The 23,010-nt window shown below is 32.1% G+C and overlaps 1 protein-coding gene across 2 annotated transcripts in view; it reads left to right on the forward strand.

Moving 5' to 3' along the window:
* The window catches only part of CNKSR2 (connector enhancer of kinase suppressor of Ras 2), a 284,669-nt gene that overhangs the window by 49,500 nt on the left and 212,159 nt on the right, over positions 1-23,010 (forward strand). For both annotated transcript variants that reach the window (XM_012656319.1, XM_012656320.1), the window contains exons 3-5: positions 313-515; positions 12,340-12,427; positions 22,257-22,260. In XM_012656319.1, the coding sequence (XP_012511773.1) occupies positions 313-515; positions 12,340-12,427; positions 22,257-22,260 (295 nt within the window). The remainder of the gene's footprint in view (positions 1-312; positions 516-12,339; positions 12,428-22,256; positions 22,261-23,010) is intronic.

Raw genomic sequence — 23,010 nt, forward strand, 5'->3', positions numbered from 1 at the left:
TTTTGGTTTTAAAAAATAAACTTATGGATCCTTATAATCTTGCTGTCTTGGGTGGCATAGCTCCAAGATATAATGCCCTCATCTTTCCATGTTCATGCTAGTACTTACCTTTTATTATTATTTCTTTATCTGACATCTCCCCAAATCCTCACTTGAGTATGGGCTCCACTGGGCCAGGAATCCTATGTTATTCATTTGTAACTAACACTTGTCCCATTGTCTGTGCATAGGAAAATACTCAGTAAATATTTTAATGAATGAATAAAATATTGACTTTAAATATATTTGTTCTCTCTCTTCTTTATAATTCAGAATTATGGCTTGGAAACAGAAAATCTAAAAACCCTTTCTCACAAGTTGAATGCATCTGCCAAAAATCTACAGAATTTTATAACGGGAAGGAGAAGAAGTGGCCATTATGATGGGAGGACCAGTCGAAAATTGCCAAACGACTTTCTGACCTCGGTTGTGGATCTGATTGGAGCAGCCAAGAGTCTGCTTGCCTGGTTGGACAGGTAAAATCGTCTACATATTTTATAAGTATTCCTTTCTGAGACACCAGTTTGAATATCGCATTATTTGGTTTTCTTGTGAAAGAATTAAATAGGTAGAGGAGTGCCAAGTAATAGATGTCTAATTATGATTCATAATAATATAGGAATATCATCAAGTAGATAGTAATCTTTTGTAAAATTTTATATCCAAATAAGTAGCCAATCAGTAATTAATCTCTGACAACTGTAAAATACCCTTGCTGCTTTATAAGCAAGGCCATTATTTGGCTGTCATAACAAAATTTATAGTACTGTCTTGTCTTCTGATTTTCTTTATTCTTTTTATTAATTGGTCATATTTAAGGAAGTGACCATTGGAATTATATAAACTGTTTTCAGTGGGTAATTAGACACTGACACTTTCATAACGTGCATTGCATATCTCCTTACCGTCGCTTTATTCATTCTCTATTATGATTCACATTGTACAATTTTAGATATCATAAATACACTTTTAGACTTTTTTTTAGGTTAGTTCATTTTCGTTTGTCTTGGGATACATAAAATAGCATAACAGTTTTCGTATTATGAAAAGGGTTAGATTAAAATTATATGCTGTATATAGGTAAACATAATGGTAAAATATTATAGTTTATAAAAACTAAGCTCTCTACTTTCAGTTTTGAAATTTTTTATAATTGGTATGTACTATGTTATACTGGTTAAATAATCAAATTTTAAAATACTCTGTCTCTCATAAGAAACTCTGATAATACACATTTTACCAGAATTCTTTCTTGAATAAATGTCAGCAGGATATACATATGTGTGCACACACATCAGTATTCCGTTTCGGCTTTTGAAAAACATGAGGCCTTATATTAAGAGTATTTGTATTTTTTTTTTTTTTTCGAGACAGAGTCTCACTCTTTTGCCCGGGCTAGAGTGAGTGCCGTGGCGTCAGCCTAGCTCACAGCAACCTCAAACTCCTGGGCTCCAGCGATCCTCCTGCCTCAGCCTCCCAAGTAGCTATGCGCCACCATGCCCGGCTAATTTCTCTGTATATATTTTTAGTTGTCTGATTAATTTCTTTCTATTTTTAGTAGAAATGGGGTCTCGCTCTTGCTCAGGCTGGTCTCGAACTCCTGAGCTCAAACAATCTGCCTGCCTCGGCCTCCCAGAGAGCTAGGATTACAGGCATGAGCCACCGCACCCGGCCAAAAGTATTTGTATTTTTAATGTAAAAAGATAATTTTGCTTAATTTTGTATTCCCTAATTTATATATTCTTACACATAATATAAAGTGATGACACTAAATCCAAATCTGAACACTAAGCTGTATATTACTAGCTTTTTGATAATTAATTAATGTACAGCATGTTTCTTTTGTATTATGACATCATTAAAATTTTTCATAATTGTCTAAATCACATTTATCAACTGTTTAAAGTAATTGTATTTTAAATATATGCATTCTAAAAGTTATTATTAGTGGTCAGTAAGTAGAATATGGCTTACTTCTTAAGTAATATACTTGTTTTGGGAGGCTTCTCAGTAATCAGAAAGCTTAAAGTACACATATTTGTTTTTTTTTAATTTCAGAATATTATGGGGGTACAAATGTTTAGGTTACTTATATTGCCTTTGCCCCACCCGAGTCAGAGCTACAAGTGTGTCCATCCCCCAGATAGTGTGCACCGCACCCATTAGGCATGAATATACCCATCCCCTTCTCCCCCCTCCCACCTGCCAGACACCTTATGAATGTTATTACCATATGTGGTATAGTGGTGAGCATAACTGCCTTCAAAGCACATATTTGATTTTAGATAGATCTTCTTTTATTTTATAATACTATAATCTGCCCTATAATTATAAATTCACTCAGCCTTGATATTTGTATTTAGTAATTCTATTATATTTTCTTTTTACACTGGTATTTGTTAGATAGATAAGTTCTTAGAGTAATTATAGAATGTTTTTACTTCTAAAACAGATGACAGAAATGACTGTTTATAGAATTACATAAATGGCTTCTCACGCTATAGTAGTCTCTGAGATTTTGTATTATTTTTTTGTCATGGCACTACTTTTATCATCTAATAAGATGCTCTCAGTAAATGCCAGTTCACCCACACATGCAAAAACACATGAAAACACATATAACAATCCATGAAGTCAGTGTTTTATGTTTGTTTCATAGGAAGAGAAAATGTGACAAAAAGGCTGAAGGATAATTTAAGTCATCTCTTAGGCTTCCGTTGCTGCAAAGCTTTTCACAATACTTTGTGTTATATTATACTGTGATGATCAATTAAATCAAAGCCCATTTAACATTTTGACCATGAAAATACATGCTTAAAAGGAAACAAAAAGACAACTTTGTGATAACTTAAATATCTTCTATTGAGGCCTTTGTAAATTGAAAAAAGAAACTGAAGTATATATTTTGAAGATATTTCACAGAAAATTCACAACTCCAGGATGGCTTACCTTAATGATGATACTATAACAGCTTACATTTTAAAAAGAAAAGCAGAAGGAGAAAAATAGAAGAAAAAAAGAAAAGATTCTTTGCCATACCAATGCATTTGGACGTTATGCTGAAGGAAGTTGGGGGTGGGGGTTAGGGTCATTATTGTGCTCAGATCTGTGAATTTCAGAGATTATTTGGGATATAGTTGGGAAAGAGTAGAGAAGAGTAAGGCTAGAAGAAGGGAAACCAGTTAGTAGGCTCTTTTAGGAATTAATCTTGCTGCTGCTACTTGCGATGGTGATGATAACATTGATGATCGTAATATCTGTTGGGCACTAATACCTCCAGACACACTTAGTTAATCAAAACAGCCCTAGAAGGGTTGTCTTCATTTTACATATAGGAAAACTAGGATTTAGGGATGTTAAGTTCAAAGCCAAATGGCAAGTAAGTGGTGGAGCAAGGATTTAATCCCGGCAGTCAGATTGTAGAGTTTATCCTCCCCACTGCTTTTTGTTGAGATTTTCAATTAGAGATGAAGCAGTAAGGATGAAAGAATGTTAGTTATTTATGCAGATAAGTAAGATTTGGCAACAGTTAAGATCTAGAGAGTAAGGGAAAGGGAGATCTCTGGGATGAATAAGAGATATCTGACTTGGCTGACCCAGTGCATGGTGGTACCCTTACAAAAATAGGAGTTCTAAGTAGAGTTTTTGAATGGATTCCTCTTACCCTGCTCTATTTTCCGTAACACTTAGACCATTCTAACATACTGTATAATTTACTCATGTATTATGTGTATTGTTTTCATCTGACTGTCCTTTATATGACATATGCCTCGAGAGAGCAGGGATTTTTCATATACTTTGTTCACTGATATCATGATTATCTAGTACAGTTCCTAGCCTGTAGTGACTACTCAATAAATATTTTTGAATGTGTGGAGAGAAGTGGGATAAGGAATGAGCCCTATGGACCACCAATAATTGAAGGATGTTAGAAGTTCAGCATATGGAAAAATATAAGAAGGCATACCCAGAGAGGTAGGAAGAAATTAGCTGAGAGTAGTCCCATGGAAGCCACTACAAAAGGTTGTAAGGAAAAAAGGAAGTGGTCAGTAGGGTCAAATGCTGCTGAGAGATTAGGTAGGGTGAGGACTGAAAAGTGTGTGGTTAATTAAAGAATCAGAATGTATGTGACTTTAGTTAGTTGGAAGTTAAAGGTAAGTGACAATTCCTCTTTGAAAAAAATTTTCTGTGAAATTATTTGTAGTTCAGGATAGTTTTATGTAATAACTTCTCCTAACAGATTTTTAATCTGTTAGTGATTATGGAAAAGAAGAAAGGAAAATGATGAGTGCTACCAATGTATTTGGGAACTTGACTTTGCTTCCTCCTCTGCAGTGGGTTGTATGAATATCTTAACTGCTCCTTGGCTCATATATATTTCAGAAGGTCCTGAGATCACTTTAAATTTAATACGATTTTATCTATAGCTGTGCCAGGGTGGATGTGTGTATGATTTATATTTTTATTCTTTTCAAAGAAAAACAATGTTTTCTAGGTAGCAGCAGGAATGCAAGCCAACACTCCACATGGCCTCTTGTTTCAGTGTGTCCTACAAACTTTACACAGGAAACAACACACATTAATCACATGCTAAAAAAGCCAAAAGAGCAGCATTCTCCCTGACCATTATTGTGAATCCCTGCCTAAATGCATTGTGGTATACTAGAAAAGAGCCAAGGACTGACAGAGTTGAGTCTCAGCTCTGCCTCGAGCCCTCTATAACTTGAACTTTAACCTCTGTTTGTATTTTATTTTTAAATTAAGATGTAGGACCTGCAGAATTTGATAATCTCTTTTAAGCACTAATAGTCTATAATTCACTGAACTTGTTCACCAAAGCCATATGAGGAACATTTCCAACTTATTTTCCTTTGTATAATATCAAAGGATAAACTCTAAAAAAAATTTGTTAGTGACTTTAGAATCGTGATTTAAGTCCCTGCCTCTTCTCTAAATAAATCTAGTTAATATTTTTGTTTCATCTTAAATTCTAGAAAAGGTCAATTATTCTGTCTTTATGCTTTCTTTATATAAGGTAAGAATGTGTCTTGTATTTTTTATTTTTGTTTGCTTTTCAAGAACTTATAATTTAAATAATTATAGAAGTTCCATAGAAATGAGATTGACTAAAAATTCTTAATACTTCTGTTTGTCACTGTAGATTTGCTTTAATTGGGGGAATTTAAAATGGCCATTGCAAGCAAATGTTGCCAAGCATTTGATCTTTAACCTTAATTTATTCCTTTGATATACAATACAGTTCTTTAGTTGAAGAATAAAACATTTTGTCAGTTAAATGTTATTTTGATGCTAAACAACTGGTTTCATTTTTAAACAGTAATAAGTTTTTTTGGCATTAAGAAACTTTTATTACATTTTGGAGAGAACTTGCATGCCCAGCAATATGATTTGGGCTTATTACGATTTTTATTTTATGTTACTTGAAGGAGGAGAAAGAGAGTAGGCAAAAATCTTTAATTTTATTCTAGATACTGAACTAGATGCATTATATATATACACACACACACGTATATCAACTCATTGAATTCTAATAAAGCAGATGTCATTATTCCTAGTTTACATATGAGACCTTAAGTAACTTGCTTAAAGTCTTTCATCTAGTATGAAAATTATACTTTGAATTTTTTTTGTCTGACACTAAAGCCCTGTTGTTTTTCCTCCTTTGTGTTCCTTTGTCATGGTGCATCTCCTTTTGAATACCGACTAATTCTTGAGGATTTTGAGGAAGTGATTCTTAGGAATGTGGCAAATAAACATTTGTTTACACTTTGGTATTTCTCTTCAAAAGCTAAGCAAGACTACCACTTCTCTGTTTTTGGCCTCAGTACCTCAAATTGCTACATAGAATTTTATTTATGGAAAATGTTTATTTCATTATTTATGGTAAAAGTTTATTTTTTCTCTCATTTTTAGCATTAATATCTCATTTTAATTGTTTACAAACTACTTTAAAGATCGTTCTATTTTAAAGGGATCAATGAGATTTTTTTTTTGGTATCATTGGAAACTTAAGTGTTTATGACATAAGAGTTAGTGTGCTAGGAAAAATGTTTACAACTCACAAAAATTCCAATTTCAACGGAGCTTCCATTTAAATGAGATATATTTTTCAAAGACCAGCTCTGTACATTTCTTAAATAAGATAAATCTAAGGCTAACAAAATTCCTTTTTTTTCCCCATTTTAAATACTGACTTGAATTAAACATCAGAGTTTCCCAGAGGAAAAGCCTCAGAGGTGAATCACAATTGCTAGCTTTACTGTTTGTTTTCAATGCATGGTTTACTTGTCTATTTTTAACCTCCATCCTGCTGTTTTATGACACCTCATCTTTCTTGTAGTTTTCTGTAGCTTTGCCAAATCAATCTATACTCAGAGGTTTACAGATAACTAATAAGTATCATGTTGTATGGTAGCATCAGTAAAAAATGTTCAGAATTATTATTGAATAGAAAATATTTATTTTGCTATTAATAGTGAAAGTTTATTTTCTCTCATTTTTAGCATTAATACCTAGTTCTAATTGTTCATAAAATACCTTTTAATGCTATTCTATTTTGAAAGGATCAATGAGATCTCTTGATACCATTGAAAATATTTTATATATATAAGGCAGAAGAGTTTAAGGTGCTAGGGAAAAATGTTTTCTTTGAAAAAAAGATTTCTTTGAAATTTTTTGCCTTATGTAAAAAAAATGATTAAACTAATTTCTTCTTCCATGCTAAGAAACTATAGGACAAAAATTCTGTACCAGAAAAAAATTATAGAGACCAAGAAAATTACATTAAATACCACCAGATACTGTAGCTTAATATTGTTTGGTCTTATTTCCTCTCGTGCTCATTGCTCTTCACTTGGCACCAGTTGTTGTAGAGAAGAGCAGTGATGTTAGCACTACCACTATTGGACTACCCTCAGGCTTCAGGTCGTGCCAATGTGAGAAATAGTAAAGCATTCCAGATTTTCCTTATTAATTTCTTAGCTTTCCTTATTGGCTTCTAATATGTTTAGGATTTCCGAACCATTAATAACCTTTCCATAAATGTAATGCAAACAAATGTAAATGTAATCAAATTTAAAAAGAATGTATGAAGAGTTATTTCTTATACAGCCGTAAACCTTTGTACTGGAGAGAAATATAAGCAGCATATCATCCATATGATCATTTTAGAATGACAGTTGCTTAATTTTTAAGGTCTAAATAGGATAAGCCCTCCAACAGACATTTATCAATGGACCAAGGATTTTATTTGGCATCAAAAAGCTTTTTTGCTATGAATTTAATTTTCTTTACTTCGAGTTATTTTGTTCTTTTTGTAAATACCCTCACTCTAATTTAGGATTTCTGTAGACTTAAGAAGAAACTTTCTTTCTTTATTTAGTTTTGTGTGTGTGTGTTTGATCATGTTCAGTTATTCTACAGAGATCCATTTTTAATTTCATAGATAGATGATCATTAAGTCATGACTGAGTGATTATCTTTGGTGACCCACAAAGATTGGAACCCTGTCTGTCAGCCTTTTACCCTTATTTATATGTGTGTATAGCCAAAATCATTATACCAAACATTAATACCTGCTAGCTAAGAATGACTCTTAGTATGGTTTTATATGATTTGCCTTTCAGATGAAAACTTTAGGGGAATTCTTAATCACTACAAAATAAAATCAATGTTTTCCTTGGCATATGTTTAGATTGTTTTCCATTTTCTTGAAATTTAGTCTTGAATGAGAAGCTTGTCCTACTTCAAATATGAGTGGTCAGGAAAGTAGAAAACATTCCTTAGTATTCAGTTTGCTACAGGCATTCAGTCATCAAATAGATTTTTCCTTTTGTATTTTGAAGATCAAATGAGATTCTTTTAAGTACTTATGGGAAAAAATCATGCTGTACTTCATATCATCACTTTTGAATGAAGTTTTTAGATTTTATAAACAGACTCTGACCTTTACAAACCTAGGAACCCAAACTCTTTCATAATCATGCCAGAAACATTTTTGAATTTTTAATTTAAAATGCCAGTTTTTATGCTTTAATGCAGTGAAAATGGTCTTTAGGTAATTTTTTTAATTAATGATTTTTTCTAGAAGTGCTTACATTTTATATCTTTTTAAAAAACAATTTTATTGAGGCCTAATTTTCATTCTATACAATTCACCCATTTTAAGTATATAGTTTGATGAGTTTTAGTAAATTTAGATGCCAATATGTAACCATCTCTACAATCCAGTTTTAGAAAATTTCCATCAGGATGGATTTTTTAAAAGCTGGTTTCTATTTAAAGAGGTTATTTTTTTTAAACTGAGATCAATTACTTAATGACATTTTTTCTAATTAACTTTATTTGAATTCTTAATGTCTCCTTCCATTTTAGTAAATTATGTTGAAAAATATATTGAGTTTTAGAATAGGAATAGACAAATTAGTGGAAGAGAGCCCAAAATAAACTATGGTACAGTCATGTGTCTCTTAATGACAGGGATATGTTCTGAAAAATGCATTGGTAAACAATTTTGTCATTGTGTGAAAATTATAGAGTATGCTTATACAAACCTAGGTGGTATAGCCTACTATACACCCAAGCTATATGGTATAGCTCATTGCTCCTAGGCTACAAACCTATATATGTGACTGTGTTGAATACTGTAGCCAATTGTAACAGAATGGTAAGTATTTGTGTATATAAACATAGAAAAGGTACAGTAAAAATACCGTGTTATAATCTTATGGGACCATCATCATATATATGGTCCCTTGTTGACTGAAATGTTGTTATGCAATGCATTACTGTATATAGAATCATTTAGAAAACAATGTGTTAAAACCACTGGAAAAAGAAAGGGTCATTTAATAAATGGTAGTAGGGCAGTTGGTTAAGCCTTTGAAAAAGATATTAATTATGATAGAGTACTATCTATTGTTTGCTAAAATAAATTTTAGGTATATCAGTTATCTAAATGGAAGATATAAATTCATAAGAAAATTGGAAAAAGGCAAAATAATTTCTAGATGTGGAAAGATTTTCTAAGTATTAAAGAAAATATGGAATAAAATAGAAAGGAATATGCTGCTTGCCTTTGACTACATAAAAATGAAAAACATGTAACAAAGTATAAGACAGAAGACAAGCTGGGAAAAATACTTGCAACAGATATGAGAAGCAAGTAATGTATACAAATTGATAAAAAAAAAACAAAAAAACAACAAAATGTAACAGATGGTCATATAAATAGTTCAAAAAAGTAGAAATCGAAGTTGCCAATGTGTGTATCAAACAATAGAACTTTAAAGGGCATGAAGCTAAAACTGACAGAACTGAAAAAAGAAATAGAACAAATCCACAATTATAGACTTCATCTCCTCTCTCTCAAGAATTGATAAAACTAGACAGAAAGTCAGTAAAGACTAGAAGAATTGAACACTACCACAAACCACAGATTATAATTGACATTTTTAGAGCACTTCATCGAACAACAGAATCCAAATTCAAATTTGTTTCAAGTACCCATGGAATATTCACCAAGATAGACCATATCTGCATCATAAACAAGTTTCAACAAATTTAAATGAATTGAAATCAGACAATGGAATCAAACTAAAACTCTCAAAACAACTTAATTCTAAGTAATACAATGGTCAAAGAGGAAGTCTCAAGGAAAATAAAAAGTAATACATTGAACAGAATGAAAATACAACAAATCATAATTTGTGGCACACAGCTAAAGCAGTGCTGAAAGGGAAATTTATAGCACTGAATGCTTATATCTGAAAAGAAGAAAGATCTCAAGTCAGTAACCTAAGTTCCTATCTCAAGAAAATAGAAGAATAAGAGCAAAATAAACACAAAGGAAGCAGAAGAGAGCAAGTAATAATGATAAGGACAGAAATCAATGAAATTGAAAACACAACACAATAGAGAAGTCAATCAAAATTTAAAAGTTAATAAAGGAATACCCCAAAGAACTCTTTGTATATAAATTTGGCAGTTTAGATGAAATGGACCAATTCCTTAAAAACACTACCGATTCTTAACCCAAGATGAAATAGATACTTTTTATAATCCTATAACTTTTAAAGAAAGTAAATAGTACTTAGAAACACTTTGGGATAAGAAAAAAGCTTCAGGCCCAGATGATTTCAGTGGTGAATTCTATATATTAAAAAAAGAAATAACATCAGTTTTACACCATCTATTCCAGAAATAAAGGAGGGAACACTTCCCATCTCATTTTATGAAGCAATTATTATCCTGATACCACAATCCAACAAAGACAGTGCAAGAAAATAATGCAAAAAAAAAACAAAAAACTAAAGACCAATATTTCTCATGAACTTAGATGTTAAAATTCTCAAGAAAATATCAACAAACCAAATCCAACCATGCATAAAAAGAATTATACACCATGACTAAGTGGGATTTATTCTAGGTGTATAAAAGTGCTTCGAACACTCATAATTGTATGGGACCACTGTCATAACATGCCGTCCATCGTTGACTGAAATGTTGATATATGGTACATGACTGTATATAGAATCATTTAGAAAACAAGATGTTAAAACCTCTAGAAAAAGAAAGTCATTTAATAAATGATAGTGGGGTACTTGGTGTTAAGCCTTTGGAAAATAAATAATGATAGAGAAAATAATATACAAATACACCACATCAATGGGCTAAAGAATAAAAATTATATGATCATATTAGTTAATGTAGAAAAAGCATTTAATAGGATACTATACCCATTCATGAGAAAAATTATCGGCAAGTAGGAGTAGAGTGGAATTACCTCAACTTGATAAAAAGCATGTATAAAAACCATACAGCTAACCTTATACTACCTTGTGAAAGATTGAATGCTTTCGTCTTAATATCGGGGCTAAGGCAAGACCGTCCACTCCTATCTAATATCATATTGGAAGTCATATCTAGTACAGCAGGAAAGAAAAAATAAAAGGCAGATTGGAAAGGAAGAAATAAAACTTTCCCTATTTTCAGGTAATGTGTGTGTTTGTAGAAAATCCTGAGCAATCTAAAAAAAACCCAAGAAATATGTTAGAACTAGTGAGTTTAGCAAGGTAGCAGGTTACCAAAGTCCATACACAAAAATTAATCATACTCCTATGTCCTAGCAATGAGCAATTACAAACCAAAATTAAAAACACAGTACAATTTATAATCGCTCCAAAAATAATGAGATGACTATATATAAATTTAACAAAATGTCCACAGGATCTGTATGTGAAAACTACAGAACACTGATGGATAAAATAAAAGACCTAAATAAAATGAAGAGACACACTGTGCTCATGGACTAGAAGACTCAACCTAGTGAAGATGTCAGTTCTCCTCAGATTTCCCTGTAGATTTAATGAAATTCTAATTCCAGTAAGATTTTTTGTAGATACAGACAATATGATTCTAAAATTTATATTGAAAAACAAAGGAACTAGAATAGTTCAGTACAAGCATTTAACTGTGTGCAGGGGTGGGCTCTGGAGTCAGACTTCCTAGGTTTGAATACCAGCTCCACCACTTACTAGTTATGTGACCTTAGATAAGTCACTTAAATTTTCTTTACTTTAGTTTTCTCGTCTGTAGAATAGGAATAATAATAATGCCTATCTGGCCAGGCGTGGTGGCTCATGCCTGTAATCCTAGCACTCTGGGAGGCCGAGGTGGGAGGATCACTTGAGCTCAGGAATTTGAGACCTGCCTGAGCAAGAGCGAGACCCCATCTCTACAGAAAATAAGAAATTAAAAAAAAAATAATGCCTATCTTATAAGAGTTGTAAAGATTAAATTATTTAGTACATGTAAAGCATTTAGAACAGTAACTGGCACATAGTAAGCCCTTAGCAAACATTAGCTGTTGTGATTACTAGCTCTTAACTGTGAATAATTCAAGAAGTCCTATACTCAAAATCTTAGCTTCTTTTGAAAGTGAACTAAAATGTTGTCTTTGCCTAAAATATTTCTTTTTGTTGTTTGGTTTTAGATGTTGTGAAGAGACCTTGTAAGACGTACCAAAGAACTTCTACATAATTAAGAACTTTAAAAAGAGAGAAATTTGTTAGAAAGCAAACATTGTTTCTTGAATTTAATTCTCTTCCAAACATTTCTCTCAATTTTTTCCTTTAAATAAGTCCTGAATATTTTTATCAATATGTAAACTTCAGAATAATTTATTTCATATTATTCAAAATATTATTTTAGGCTATTATTGTATTTGGCACTTTTCAAAAGCTATTCCTAGTAATCACAATTTTCCTTTTCCATTTATAGGTCACCATTTGCTGCTGTGACAGACTATTCAGTTACAAGGAATAATGTCATACAGCTCTGCCTGGAATTAACAACAATCGTGCAACAGGTATTGGCTGACAAACTTTTCTTCTGTCAGTGTATTAGCAATTTCATATTCCAACAATGAGAAGTATCCCATTTACCAAGAGTTTGTAAGATGCTTGTTTGTAAGGTTCTCATTCAAAGACAAATGGTTTTAAAGAAACCAAATACATAATTCTTTTTGGGAAACTCTGCGTATAGCCCAATTAACTTACCAGAAGATATAAAAGGAATCTGAACCTCTAAATATATCATTATAATAAGATCATAAAGACTTTTAGTCTCACACTTTCAATGGGGATGACTAAAGTATATGGCGTTTCACAAAATTAAATTACCCCCTTAGATAACAATCTCAGATTTTTGCTCTAAGACACTATTAGTTTCACTTATGTATGTACACATATGAACAAATATGCATAACAGCTTTTGACAATGGTCTAATTACCTGAACTGATTTTTCACTTTGAATATTATCTAAGCCAGGGATTCTAAAATCAGATGCCTTCAGGGGGCCAGCAGCTAATATAAATGTTTGAATCAAGCCTAATATAAGACAAGGAGAAATGGTAGAGATTGGGGTGAATTGGCTAGTACATATTCTGAAAAAATGTATTTAAATCTAATAACAAGACACATCTGAGAAATCTGAGGCTTGCAGCCATTACTCTGTGTATCAGTCTATTGCTGCTGCTGCTTTCTCAGGGTGCCATTTTTTAATGATATAGAAATAGGGAAAGCAGAGGATAATATATGATGATACAAAAGATTATTGGATAAATTAGGAAAATTTATTATTTAATTTATCCTTCTCTCTGTCCTTCATTACCAGGAATAATTGTGAGTTTCTTATATTGCCTATATTTCTTCAGAGAAATAAGAAATTTTATTAGTATAGATTTAAATCCTTCAGCATATTTTTTGTTGTATTGTATAGATTTTACTTGGATCATCTCTGAAACTGCAGGTTTTAAGATGTTTTTCATTATACACCTTAGAGTAATTTTGTGACTTTCAATTGTGGAACACATTAGACATTATATCATGGCAATGAGAAAGTCAGCAACTCATTGCTATTTAGTTAAAGAGACATTCATGAAGATGGTAGATATTTTATAATCTTTGAAGTATCCTAACAGTCTTACTGTATGTCTTCATATTTGGTATCAGTAACTTTCATTTTTGAATTTGAAAGATCTCAATTGGATAGTAGGGAGAAGAATGGCATTTTAGGGCAAGGGTTAGCAAATGCTTTCTGTAAAAGGCCAGATAGTAAGTATTTAAGGTCTTGTGGGCTATACAGTATCTGTTGCAACTACTCAACTCTGCTGTTGTAACACAAAATCAACCATAGAGAAGGTATAAATGAATGGGTGTGGCTATGTTCCAATAAAACTTGATTTACAAAAATAGGCAGCAAGCCAAATTTGTCACATGAGGCAATAATGTACAACCTATGTTCTAGGGCAGTATTAGTCCAGTGTGATCTGCAGACCAGCAGCATTATCATCACATGGAAACTTGCTAGAAATTCAGGTTCTTGAGACCCACATCAAATGTACTGTGAGTAGGGCACAGGAATCTGCATGTTTGTTAGTGTTCCAGGTAGTTCTGTTTCTCATATATTGTTCTAGGGTGCAGAGACAAAAGAGCAATAATATAATCTATGGATAATTTGTCTTATAGTTTTGAATTGTCCATAGTATTTCTTTAAAAAAATCTATTTTCTAAAGCTTTATTTCTCTTAGAGGCATTAAACATGACAAGATTTGAAATGTGGATAACAGATTATTAGTTTCTTCCCTTTTGCTATGAGAGAAAGAAATTCTCTCTGATTTAAAGGGTACCTATTACACAGTATTTGTACAGTAAACATTCCTCACCTTTTAATATTGAGTATGTGCTCTGTAGCAACCTATATACAAACAATAATATTAACAATAATTATTACACTTATTATCTGCTACATGATAAGATCTGTGATAACCATATTATATGTGTTTTTTGAGTATTTTCATTTATACATGAGACCCAACACAATTGAAATACATGGAACTAAATGGATGAATTAGAAGTTTATTTTCAACTTTTTATACATGAGAAACTTATTTCTATGAGAAAGCAAGCAATGTGATGATGTCAACTTCCAAAATAATTTCGAGCATAATTATAACAGAAAAGTGGGTATTTTTCATTTTTCATGTCTCTTCCAAATATCTGGAACTGGATGACCAGTTTTAGGTTTACTTTTGAGTAATTAGCCAACACTTTGTTGCCTTATAAACCAAGACTACAATTCTAGCTAGCAACCATGTTAAGTTATCTAGAAAATCTCGAAGGAGGGTATCAGGGGATTTATTGCTACTTAATTCATACATACCTAGTGATTTCCTGTATCAAAAAGGGATAATCAAAATGATCTTGAAAAAAAACTTCCTTTCTTTTAACTTTTACATCTAGAGTGAGATCAGAAATGTAGAGTTTTCTATGTTTAGAACACACAGGCTCCAGAGGATACCTTTGTCACTCTAACCTTTAGCTGTTACATTGAGAAGAATGGCTGAAATAATTGTCAATGAATTAAGATCTTCTGTAGAAACATATGCAGTGGTGGAAGTGCAATTTGTGTCAGATATGACTAGCCCACACATACTGGGATTTTAAGAACCTACCATCTGACTAATAAGTGATTTAGTTTTTGTTTGTCTCCAAAATGTATGAACGCCTGCTTTTGACAGCTACTTCATAGGAAACATAACCCATTCTGATATTGCCCTCAGAGGGTTGTTTATGCTCTCAACAGCACCTTTTGACAACTAACCACTATTTGACTCAACATTCTCTCAGAAATATTATATTAAGGCAGTAATGGATTTAAGTTTGCTATTTACAGGCCAGGAAATATTAGGTAGGAAAGAGAGAGATGCTTTAATAGGTTGAACTGTAAGTATGTTCAGTTTTGACCAAACAGAATTATTGAAACACTCCACATATACTCTGGACATAGAAGGACTTTCTGTACTCTCCACCCACCGTATACTGTACTCTATTTTGAAGAGGATTCCGTGCCCTTCTTACGACATTTTGCTCTTTCATTACCTATTTTTGTTTTTTAAAGTTCAGTAGCTCATGACATTTGTCACAGTTACTTCTACCTCATTCTCATTTTCCCATCACATGTTGTATTCAATGTGTCACCTTTAAGATGCTTTTGAACAAAAACTTCTAGACAGGAGTGTTTTTGGTTCTTGTCTTGCCCACCCCATCCCAACCTGCACATGGCTTGATACCTCAATTCTTACTTTAACTAGGTCTTTCTGTTGTACCTTGAAGGAAATATTAGCTTTCTCCTAATAAAACATGTCTTCATGACATCCTGATTTAATCTACTTACAAGTATAGAATCAGTCACTTGCAGACTATTCATTCCAAATCCCAGCTCCAGTTTTTTCACTTTCAGCAATTGTCCACTATTTCTGAGTTGACTACAAACTCTTCTCTTTGAAATTCAAAGAGCTCCACAAATGGCCCTAACATAATTTCAGTTTTGTCTTCCAGTACTCCCATGTATCTTAATTGTACTCTAGTTCACATGGATGACTTATTGCTAGTAAAATAGGTCATGCAATTTCTCTTTTTATGTTGTGAGGCCTCTGCAAAATATTGTGTCCCATCTTTCAAAGCCTTTAGTGTATGCCACTTTTTTCATGAAACTTTTCCTATTTCCCACAACTATTTATACCTTCTCCCTACCTTTACCATTTATAGTTAGTGTAATTATTGATATGGTTGGGATTAAATATAACATCTTGGTGTTTGTCTTCTATTTTTCTGGCTATTCCTTGTTTTCATTTTCATTTTTTCCTTATTTCCAAATACTTTTAGATTAATTGTTTTTTATGATTCCATTTGTCCTTTTTTTGACTTACTAGCTATCATTCTTTGTCATGTGGGCAGAGGTAGAGTCCCTTAACCTTACTTTGCATAGCACTTCACATCTCTTCTATGACAGTTATAGAATAATAACTGTGAATAATAATTATATGACTTCAATGATAAACTCCTTGAAGACAGGAACAGTGTCTTACTAATTTTCATGTATAGTAGATGTTGATTACATATTTGTTAAAATAAATTGACCCGAGCTCAGTTATCCCCTGTGGTTAGCACATGCTCGTTTGTACCCTTCGAAGAAAAATTTGCAATTAAATGCTTGAATTGTGATTCATTTTTATTTCCCCTTCCATGTTAAAGCTTCAGTTCTGTCTGTGCTCTTCATATAAAGAATCCCAGATACCCATCACTTTAATTATCAATTTATTCATTAGTTAGAATAACAGTATTGATGCTCATAACCACTTTCTAAGGCAAAATGAAAGTGAACAAAACTTTCTTAAACACTTTGCAAATATATAATGCTAACAAAACATATCTTTTAGAGGAAATTTTATTATAGGCAAGATATATTAGTGCTTATAAATCATCTTCTAAATAACCTAATTTTTTTCGACTGTTATGTAATGTCTCTTTTCAGTACCAAGTTTTCCTGTGGTCTGGGGTCTGTTGCTACTGTAATAGCAGTAGGAACAAAGATTGATAGATAAAATAAATAAAATAATTTTTTATTTATGGTGAAACTACAGGTGATTTTATTTAGACTCTTACTTTTCTATATTTTCCAAATGAATTTTTGTTTTCCGAAATAAATTTGAGTTACCAGAAAAATGGAAAGACAAATGCTATGTGCATTGAAGAAATGCTGCTTTAAGTTTGATAAAAGAACACAGCATAGACAAATAGTTGAATTATATTTTTTATTTATTTTGAAGATAGAGTCTTGCTCTGTTGCCCAGGCTGGAGTGCAGTGGCGTCATCATAGCTCACTGTAGCCTCAAACTCCTGGGCTCAAGCAATCTGCCTGCCTCAGCCTCCCAAGTATCTGGGATTACAGGTGTGAGCCACCACGCCTGGCCTTGAATTATATTTTAAAATGAATTACGTAGCTTAAAAACAGTTAATGTCCATCCAATCAACTAATTCAGTCATTATATGCATACTAATCACTGTATTTTATTGGAATTGTATGAAGTATCTGAAGATAGAAATTAAACTTAAGCTGCCAGTAAAAGAGGCCAATTTGAATAAGTAAGGTGTAGACTTTTTAAAAAAATATCTAGGGCATGCATTTATTACTAGGCTTTCAAGAAATCTCATCTGAACAGTTATGATGATGGTTATGCTTTGAAATATGCTGCACTTCAAATTATTTTTCACTCAACTTTAATTATTTTTATTCCCTTTGCAGCAAGATGAGATGATCAATATCTAAAAATAAGCTGTCACAAATGGCTTTTACCCCTTCTTAACACAAAGGGGTGGTACTATGAAGTAAATGGAAAGTGCTTCTTGAAATTGGCCACTTATATTTAAAATAATGCTAAAATTAGGGGATAAGGATGTCAGTTTCTTTTTTAAAAACCTGCATTTGGAGGAATTTATTTAATCTACTATATTTATTTTACTTATTCCCAGTTGTGATGGATTTGGATCATTGTATTTGAAGTCTTTTAAAGAGCTTTTTCCCCCCAACACTTTCCTCCCCACATAAGGTTGATTATAATAACACTTTTGAGAAAAAAGGGAAACTGATTTTAAAATCTTAAATGGAAAGAATTCTCACGAAGAACTGAAGCTTCATTTAGAGCACTGTCAGCAATTGAATCAGAAAAATGAGACAGGTACCCACGCACTACTTGTCAGCATTGAAATAATTGCCATGATGCCTGCCTTAATGGATATCAGCTTAAACTAAAATTATTCTACTGTACCATTTTTATATTTTCCACTTCAAACACAAAAATGATGAATTAGATTGTCACTAGTTAAGAAATGAGCACAAAAGTGTCAGTTTGCAAGGTAAAACTAGAAGCTTAGAATACTTGGGGCAAGGGACAGGAGTGGGGACAATGAGTCTTGGGGACTTGAGACTCAGCTCTGTTGCCTCATGATCATTTCACATTGGACAAGCCATGTCATTGCTTAACAGAAATAATTACATCTACCTCAAAGTTACTGTGGAAAACAAATGTATTTTAAAATAGTTCATAAACATGAAGTGAAAAACAAAAAGGAAAGTAATATTATTTATAAAATGGATGAGGACTAAAGAGATTAGATAAAAGGAAGTAGAACAAGAACTTTGTTTTAAATGTACAGAGATTTTTTTTTCCTCCATTTGGTGTTTGTTAGTTTTCTTGATCTGCATTTATAGTGAAATCTGAATTACATGCTGAGAGAAAACTTTCAGCATGTTGTGGAACATTTTAAATCAGATTTTGAAATGTTAAATATGGAGTGAAAACTCTTTTAACATATTTGAAACTCGGACTTGGGGGGGGCAAGGGCAACATACATAACCTAAGCATCTGTACTCCCATAATATGCTGAAATAAAAAAAAAAATGCAAGTTTCAACAATATGCTTTACCTGAACTGGTCCCCTCTAAACTGTATTTATTAAAATCTCTTTCTGCTTTCTTAAGGGCTTGATCATTTTTCAACCATTTTAGATCCATTTTCCATATCCTTGGGTATCACTGCTTGTCTGAGTAGTATTGGAAACATTTTATAGAAAACTATAAAGAACGGCTATAATCATCCCAACCTAATTACACAGAAACAGCTAGTGATGTTGCTTTGGTCTTTCCTGTAATAAATGTCTTTACTTAAGTTGCTATTCTGATTTTCTGACAGTTCATTTGTTTTACTTTGTTCCATATTTACCTGTCAGATGTATTTTGTTTCTTTCTATATCATTATTTAAGAAAACAGAAAAAATATTCTTCAGGGATCAATATTGAAAATGTTTATTTTTGATGAGCAACCTTCCCTAAATTATGTGTATGTGCTTTCTAATCACTTTAACAAAGTGATTTATAATATTATAATTTTAAATACAAAAATAAAAATAAACTATTTATGAACTACTCTCTAAATCTTTGTTTTAAAATAAAAATATAAATGAGCATATTGAGTGTATAGCCCTTTTAAAATGTATTCCTGCTAAAATTTAACTACTTCATCTGTTTTATCTTAATCAGGTTGTTATTTACTCAAGGTAAATACTTGAGAGAAAATAAGAGTTTTTTAATATTTATGGAATTGGTATTTGTGGTTTAAATTCTTAGAGTACATATTTGTAATTACTTTTAAAAAGATTATACAGTTTTGTTAAAATTATGGAAGTAATTTTAAAAGTTTCATTAAGGATTTATTTAAGGAAATTTGACCTGAAGGTTTATCGACTATAGCTGTCACATTTAATTATATTCCTTCTATATGAATAGTACCTCCTTTACCTTTTTGGTTGACATGTTATTTATGCTTACATTTTATGGCAAAATAATGTAGTGGTCTTTTAAATGAAGTAGATCTGAGTTCATCATCCTGGCTTTGTTTTTCAACAACCAGTTACAAACTTGGACAAATTACTTCATATCTCTGATGCTCTTTGTCTTTATCTGTAAAAGTGAATCCCTGCCATGTTAGATTATTGTAGGGTTGTTGCGAAGCTTAGAAACTTAGCCCATGATCTGGCATTTAGTGAGAGCTTAAAAATGACTGTTAGAGTTATCTTATATAGCAAAAGAGCCTTTGGAAATGCTAAACTCAACTAGTTTTTTGCTCCACAGAAAATTTCAAGGGTTGATGCTCTGCTTACTTTTGGTATTGAGTGGCAATGAAGAAAGACCTATTTCTAAAATGAGTGATTTTTTTAAAAAAGAATTTTGGTTTAACTTAGGCTATTCTTTAGATTTTAATGCAAATTGATTACTCTGCTTCATATTCTGGAAGACATTTTGAAACATACGTGTTCAAATGTAATACAAAAATTAATTTTGATGACCTAGGAACTTACAATTCTGACCCACATATTCAAATAACCTGGAGTTAAAAATAGAAAACTCAAAACATATAAAGGTGAAAGGCCAGTGTATAGTAGTCAATCATATAGAATGTGTGTTTTAAAAGGCATATTAAAATCCAAGTAGTAGTTAAATACATGTAAAGATGTAAAGTGGGTACATAAATTTTGCTGAAGTAGGCAGAGTATGTATTCTATGGTTCGTGTAGTGTTAGAAAATGTAAAGCCCAGCCAAGATAGCCTACAGTCATTTTAAACACAACTTTAAATACTACTTTTACTGTATACTCAGGGTTAGTGTTTAAGTCTTCCTGAATAGACATTCTAGGTGACCCAAAAATTGGATTGGGGCTCTTGGGATCAAAACTGGGACATTTAAGACCGAAAACCAGGACAAGTTTTATGTGTAATTTTTAAGCACTATGAATTATATTACTTAGCACACACATTGAAGACAATATAAAAGGTGATTCTGTTTTTTCACTTTCTTTTTTTTCTCTTTTAGTTGACACATTATAATTATAGGTATTTATAGGATACAGAGTGATATTTTGATAACATGGATATATAGTGCATAATGATCAAATCAGGGTAATTAGCATATCTGTCACCTCAAACATTTATTATTTCTCTGTGTTGGGAACATTTCGAATGCTCTCTTCTAGCTATTTGAAAATATATGATAAATTATTGTTGACTGTAGTCACCCTACAGTGCTACAGAACACTAGAGCTTATTTCTATCTAGCTGTAATTTTGTATCCATTAACCAACCTCTCCCTATCCTACCCTCCCCCTTACCCTTCCCAACCTCTAATAACCACAATTCTACTTACTTCTTCTATGAGCACAACTTTTTTTTTAGCTCTCACATATGAGCGAGAATGTGCAGTATTTATCTTTCTGTGCCTGACTTATTTTGCTTAACATAACGTCCTCCAGGCTCATCCATGTTGCCTTGAATGGCAGAATTTCATTCTTTTTTATGGCTGAATAGTGTTCCATTTTTTCTTTATCCATTCATTTGTTGATGGACATTTAGGTTGATCTCATATCTTGACTACTGTGAATAGTGCTGCAATAAACATGGGGGTGCAGGTATTCCTTTGATATATTGATTTCTTTTCTTTTGGATAAAGACACAGTAGTGGCATTTCTGGATCACATAGTAGTTCTATTTTTAGTTTATTGAGAAACCCCCATACTATTTTCTATAATGGCTATACTAATTTATATACCCACCAACAGTATTTTTTCACTTTCTATTTAAACAAATAATACTTTTAGTTCAGTGCAATTATACTTTATCCTTTAAGTTTTCTTCAGCTGTTTTAATCATAAAGCAATGCTAATATCTTTTAAATTTTTCTGTATAATACTCATATAGTGGATCAGAAGTTAGATATAGAACTAGTTAGAGATAATATCCAGATAACTTGAAGACTTTTTTCATAAAGACAAATATAAAAACTAGTTTGTACCCTCATAATACCCTGAAATAAAAAATAAAATAAGATAAATAAATAAATAAATAGAATTTGCAAATCCAAGGGTACGTTACCTATGAATACCTATATGTTCTCAAAGGTCTATGTATGAGAATATTATAATCAAAATAGATATAAATAGGGGGGAAGGGGAAGGGGGGAGGAGAGAGGAGGGGACGGGTATATGTATACACAAAGAGTGCAATGCGCACCACCCGAAGAATGGACATATTTGAAACTCGGACTTGGGGGGGGCAAGGGCAACATACGCAACCTAAATATCTGTACCCCCATAATATGCTGAAATTAAAAAAAATAGATATAAATATACACAAGAAATCATTAATATGAAAAGCCTTGATTATTGGAACCTGCATATTTTCTGAAGGTTCAGAATGAAGAAATAAGAGTGATGAAATCATTATATGCTCAGACATTGGCAAAGGACTGTTTAGAACATTGGGGCATAATTACTATTCTTCCAGCTTTGTGGCACTGGCTTGACTTGTGAACAAAAAGTCAAAGACTTATTGTATATTATATTAAAATGAATGCTGAAATAGATTGTTCTCAAAGGTTTATTCCTTTACACACCTATACTACATTGCATGTTATCTGAATCATCATGCCAAAACACTTAAAAAATATATAGATAGTATCACCATCAGTAATAACAGAAGGATAATAAATGGGGTGTACTATACTAATTAAGTTCTTTTACTTAGCAAATGGCAAGATACTGTTTCTCAGACTCAGATATCTGCCTTCTTCACTGTATTACATTTTAAAATTTATGTAATTTTTATATATACAAAAAATCCATATAATATATATATATGTTATGAAGCAAAATAATAAAACAGATACTCATGAGTCTGCCTTCTAATAACTAGAACATTACCAATATTGTTTTAGTTACTATTGAGCTGCTCTCCCATCTCATCAGCTTGCCTCCTCTCAAGGTGTTTATCATTTATTTTTTTTCTTAAAATAGCTTTGTGTACTTCTCTAAACATCTCATTTAATTATCCTTGGCTTCAAGGTTTATAAAAAATTATATCACTGTTATTTTACTTGATATATTTCTGAATCGATTCACGTTTTACTCTATAGCTGTAGCTCATACACTTTCACCACATTTAATATTGCATTTTGTGCATTGTACGCATACCCCAATATGTTTATTCATTCTCCTGATC

The sequence above is a fragment of the Propithecus coquereli genome, unplaced genomic scaffold (genome assembly GCF_000956105.1).
Source record: "Propithecus coquereli isolate 6110/MARCELLA unplaced genomic scaffold, Pcoq_1.0 Scaffold50, whole genome shotgun sequence".
In the NCBI taxonomy this organism is placed as follows: domain Eukaryota; kingdom Metazoa; phylum Chordata; class Mammalia; order Primates; family Indriidae; genus Propithecus; species Propithecus coquereli.